We start from the raw sequence: 5911 nt of genomic DNA, 5'->3' as shown, positions 1-5911 counted from the left end.
TTCTACTTTACTAACTTTTCTTTTATAGTTTTTATCTTCCTATCCCCTCCTTCCATCTGTCGATCATCTATTCGCCCTCTTTTCTGGCCGTCCGTCCCATCAGAGGCCTTATCGGTACTTAAGCAGTTCACTCTGATCAACGTTATCCTGCCAAGGGGTTACCTCCCCATTAATGCGGCCAGGGGGAGTTAGTTGAATGCATTAAATGTGAGAATGACAGCTTACTTTGGGGTTAGTCTCTCCCCAAAATCACCTTCGTCAGGCCGAGGACAAGGTGGTCCTCGGTGTGGGTTGGGAAGGAAAGGCTTTCCCTCACCTCAGCCCTGAATAGCCTGTGCTCCTCGGCATGGGCCTTGGGCTTGCTACATGGTGGGCTGGGGCTATCAGGCCCACGGGCCCCACAGTATATATGTGTGAAATTCTCTCATAGAGACTTGAACCTCTGACCCTTGCTCCCCATACCCCGCAAGCATTGATACTGATCTAAGTATTAATGAATCTCTTTATGTTCAAAACTATTGTAATTAATAACACTCATTTAAAATAAAACTGTCTCTTTTTTTCTTTTTCCTAATTTTCAATTTGTTTTTTTTTGAAAATATAACTCATCCATTTTAGGAGTATTTAGAGCATATGTTTATGAAAATATTTAAGTATGTAAATCTCTTTAGAAAAGTTATTTTTATTTCCTAAAAAAACCTTTTTTTTTTTTTTTTTTGAAAGATAGAAAACTTTTATTTCTTTTTAGGCTTACAACTCATTTTCATTTTGCATGTACAGCTTTTGATTTAGGGATATGTGAATGCAGATTTTTTTTTTCTCACATATTTAATTATCATAATACAATTACTGTGAGACTTATATATGCGGTCAGAAACAGGCTGTTGGAAGGAAGCAAAAAATTTAGAGTATGAAAATTTTGAAAGTATTAAGTGTCATTTGTGCTAAGGGAACAAATTAGATATTTGCAAAGCCTTGATAATACTTGATATTATTATATATACTCAAAATTTGGGGTGTTTCTTATATTTTAACCTATATATATTGTTCATAATATGTCAAATTTGAACACTGTTTTTTAAAATTTCTTGTCTATGAAATTTTAATGTGACAATCAACTTTTCCATGTCCTATCTAAGGTACAAGAACGATGTTTATGATCGCTTTTGGTATACTTCAAATCCGTTGTCAAACTCAGTTCCGATCAATACCTCCTCAGTTATTGACATACAAAACAACAATGATAGTTATCAAATACCATCAGAAGTATTGAGAACTGCTGTCCAACCATCTAGCGGTTATCATTCCTTAAGTTTTTCTGACATGTCCGGTTATACTCAAGAATCTTATGTTTGCTTTCACTTTGCTGAAATTGCAAAACTTACGCAAGGAAAGAAAAGAGAATTCATTATTAATGTGAAGGAGGGAAGCTATATCTCAGAACCTGTAACTCTTGACTACTTAAAGCCGCTGTCCATATGTCTCAATCAAACATTCGAATGGCCATTTAGTTTTGTTATTAAGGCAACAACGGCGTCTGACCTTCCTCCCATCCTCAACGCGTTTGAGGTTTATGGAGTAATTCCCCAGTATGAACTACACAAACCAACCAACTCAAGAGATGGTATGTACATTTATCTAATTATTCTCTTTATTTTTTTCCATTTTAAAGTATTTGAAAGTTTGAGGTTAAAATAAATTTATTTTGATTTGAGCTAAACAAAACAAAAGCTGAACGGAAACATTGAGGGATACATGAGTGAACAAATGATAGGTTTGTCATAAATGAGAATATTTAAAACTATTATAAAGTTTTTTTTTATTTAATTTTTTTATTTGAGAAATAATTACAACGTGCTGTTAACCCTGCAATTCGAACCCTTTCCCCCTAGACCTCCAAATACTTTGTGTATGGGGAGGTGCCAATTCAACTACAATGCTTTTGGCACTATAAAGTTTGTCATAAAGACAATCTAAAAAGTATAATTTTATTTTTCGTTTTAGTATATATAAAAGAGAAGTCTTTAAACTCTCGTTGTATGATAATTTCTCCTGTTGTGTTTTATACAATCTTTTTATGAAAGAATAATACCTGGTTAAATTCATAATGTTAAGAAATAAAATTCATAATGTTGAGTTATTCCTTTCTCATAAAAGGTTCATATGTATTGAATTATTCCTTTCTCATAAAATATGATTTTTTTTTTTTGTTAACATTTAAATAAAAATGTATATACTATTGACACAAAATTTGACATGCATGTTAAGAACACAGTAGTTTGATCTATAAACTAATTCTTTATGTATAATTTTATGCTAAAAAAAATTAAAATTTAAACATTAAATTGATGATATAATTTGTAACTAAATTTTGTCAGAAAAAAAGAAAAAAGAAAAAAGAGTTATGATAAAAATTGTAATACAAAAGTTATGGTAGTAGGAGACAAAAATAGAAAAAGAAAAAGACACTGTATAACAAATATTCTAATCCCTCCTTTCAATTTTTATCCTGAATGATCATAATTTATTAATAAGTATTATTTCTTATAAACAACAGTTGCTGCTATCATGGACATCAAACAAACATTAAGGATCTTTAGAGAAGACTGGCTAGCAGACCCGTGTGTCCCAATTGAACTAACATGGAGTGGTTTGACTTGCAATTCATCAGATGATACTCCAATGATAATTTCACTGTGAGCGCATTTCCAACACGTGAAACCAATGATTTTTTTTTTTGAGAAGAAAGACATTACATTTCAATTAATGGAATCAGCCTGAAGTACAATAGTGATATCTAGTGAAAGTTGAATTGGTCCCAAACCAATTTAGAGTCATCTTTCTCCAGCTTATAATGTGGCAATTGAAGAGACCATTCATGTGAAATTTTGGTTACATGACTTTTTTAATGAGTCATGTCACTCATTTAAATGGCTAAAATGCAAATTGGGTCTAAGTTTTTACTAAAATTCATTTTAGTTATCAAACATTATTTTTGTTCAATTGAATCCCTTGAATTTCAAAATTATTTAATTCAAGTCTTTTATCCAATTTCGTTAAAAATTTCCGTTTAGTATGAAATTAATTAATGAAAAAAATTTGAAAAAAAATTCTCATATAAAATATTTTTATTAATTTTATATTTTTTTTACATGTGCGAAAAATATTTTTTTAATGGAAGTTTTTTAAGGTATTTCTGAATTGAATAAACTTGAAAACTTTTCATTTGGGATCCGCTTATTATGTTGAAATTAAAAACTTTTTGCTGAAAGTATTGTAGATAAAGGTAAAAGTTAGCTGAAATAGTACAGTGAGACCCATGAATAGTACCAAAAAGTGTAGTGGGATTCATAAATAGTAATAAAAATAAGCTGAATAGTAACAAAGATAAGCTAAATAATAAAAAAGAAGCTGGTTTTTTAAGTCAATGTCAAACGCAACCTCAATTTAACGAAAGTAAAGTTAGAATACTGAAATGAACTTTAATCAAACTTAGATAGTGCAATTTCGATTTTAGCCTATTTAATTAATACACATTTATAGTCTTATAATTTGCTACTAATGGATCGAAAAAGAAAACTCCAAACCAATTTAAAGTCAAACTTTGTAATAAATGGAAATACTTAGCAATGGTAATTAATGGAAGGACTTGATTTAAATTTTTATATAACATCAGGGTATATATCTAAACTTTAAATCTTAAAGGGATAAAATTAAAATAATCTCAAACTTAAATGATATAATTTGCAAAATTTTCTTTTTGGCAATGGCATCAACTCTCTCTTCTTTGATAAATTACATGCAGGAATTTGAGCTCAAGCAAACTGACAGGGGAGATACCATTTTCACTCTCTAACCTCACAGCGCTGCAGTACTTGTAAGTAAAAATGGGAATGGGAAAAGTCATAAAAACTAGTAGTTGAAGTAATAAGTTTTTTGGTTCTAGTAATACCCTACATGTATATGAAATATGTAAAGAATCTTTAAGTGGATTCTTCCTAGGAATCTCTCTCTACCGCAATAAATGTGACCGATGTTGTGGAGGACAAAATATTAAATGCTATATGTAAGTCTTGTAACAAAAAGTATCGTTGTTGATTCTAAAAAAAAATAAAAAAATAAAAAAATAAATGTATCGTAGTTGAAAATGTATTATATAAGATGATATCTCATAAGACTACTTTCTCTTAAGATACGTTGGATTCACATGTGTGATCCACAAATATGAAAAGCATATCTCTTAAGACTATCTTGTAACATACTTTTGGATGAGGAGAAACTGAGAAAGCTTTTAAGCTTTAGCACTATAGTTAAATGTGAGGTTGTCATCTAGGACAAAAGCAAATAGTTTAGCTTCACATCCAATGTATATTTACCCAAAGTTATTGTTAAATGTTTTAAATCTTTCTTTTTTCTTTGGTCAATTACAGGGATCTATCATACAATGAATTGACTGGGAGCGTCCCAAAATTTTTAGCACAATTGCCAAATTTGAAGACCCTGTAAGTTATTGAGCTCTAAGCTTTGATATTATAAAACTCAATTTAGGGGTAGGAAATGAAATTTTATTTTACAATATATTTGCAGTAATTTAAGTGGAAACCAGCTCAATGGTTTAATTCCAGAGGATCTTATACAAAAGTCTAGGGATGGATCATTGGTCTTCGGGTTAGTTTTTCATCCTACTTATATTATTTCATTTTTCTTTACTTTTTAATTCTAATTTCAAGTTGTCCTGTCCAGGCAATTTTATTCAATAAAATTATATTTTCTCTCCTTAATAATGCCATCAATTCTTTTAAGAGTAATGTTATGACCACAAAATTTTCTATAACATTTTTACAAACTGTTGAGTTATCAAATTTTTATTAGTTTACATCCTTGCATTACTTTTTACCTACCAATAATCACTCACCACATTAGTAATTCATAAAACTTTTGTAGTTTTAGCATTTTCCACCTTTTAAAGGCTATAAAAAAAATTAATAGATTAAATCTAAAACAAAATATACAAGCCCCAAAAATTAAGCCAACAACAAAAATTACCAATAATAAAACTAAAAAAATTAAGCCCAATCAAACTATTTTATCTAAAACAAACAACCTAACCATTTAAAAAGTTTTATACAAAAATTCTTAGTGGTTAAGCAGTAGAGTCAAAGGTCAGAGCCGCCACACACAGCGAGCAGTAGAGCCACTCCCCTAACTCCAACTCCTCTCTTTATCCCTGATCTCAACGCTATGTGATGTAATAAAATATAGAACAACCGTGGAAAGTGGTGTTTAATTTTGTGGTCATTGGGCATACTCCCAAATGGTATGAGAGGAAGATGTCACAATTTTTAATTTCGCAATGGAAAGTATTTGGGAAAAACATCATGCCACTAGTTCAATACTCACTTATAGAGATGAGATAACAACTATGGCTCACTAGTTCTGATGCTTACCAACCCAAATCCAATTAGTAGAATTTTACCATGGCAATGCCCAAATAGAGAATTCACTCTGTTTCCTATCCTTCAAATTTTATCCAAAGAAAAATATATATAGAACCAAACAAAAGGAAGACATACCTCGTCTTTTTCTTTTATAGATAGCCAGGGCACAAAAAATCAACAGCAAAAGGACCAAAACTACCATTGACGTTCCAACAAGTGCAACAATAAGCTCCCTTTTCGGTTTCTTCTTCTCCTTCGTACATGGAACTGAGAGACAAAGATCTGGGTTTTTGCCAAAACTAGCATATTCGAAACATGCCATGGTAATTATATTTTTTAAAGATTAGTGATATTTTCATATATTGAATTAAATTGGAAATATAAATGAAATTGGATTTATTAAACAAATAAACATAGAACCTCTGTAGTGTTTTTGCATGGAAAAAATTGGGGGGGGGGGGGGGGGGGGTTCG

The 5911-nt window shown here is 30.8% G+C and overlaps 1 protein-coding gene across 1 annotated transcript in view; it reads left to right on the top strand.

The window, feature by feature from the left end:
* The window catches only part of LOC112031867 (senescence-induced receptor-like serine/threonine-protein kinase), a 30294-nt gene that overhangs the window by 16862 nt on the left and 7521 nt on the right, over positions 1 to 5911 (top strand). Inside the window, exons 5-9 of the mRNA XM_065782395.1 lie at positions 1140 to 1624; positions 2558 to 2696; positions 3806 to 3877; positions 4431 to 4502; positions 4588 to 4668. Of these exons, the coding sequence (XP_065638467.1) occupies positions 1140 to 1624; positions 2558 to 2696; positions 3806 to 3877; positions 4431 to 4502; positions 4588 to 4668 (849 nt within the window). The remainder of the gene's footprint in view (positions 1 to 1139; positions 1625 to 2557; positions 2697 to 3805; positions 3878 to 4430; positions 4503 to 4587; positions 4669 to 5911) is intronic.

The sequence above is a fragment of the Quercus suber genome, unplaced genomic scaffold (genome assembly GCF_002906115.3).
Source record: "Quercus suber isolate HL8 unplaced genomic scaffold, Cork oak 2.0 scaffold_300, whole genome shotgun sequence".
Lineage (NCBI taxonomy): Eukaryota > Viridiplantae > Streptophyta > Magnoliopsida > Fagales > Fagaceae > Quercus > Quercus suber.
This window is presented reverse-complemented; position numbering and strand designations above follow the sequence as displayed.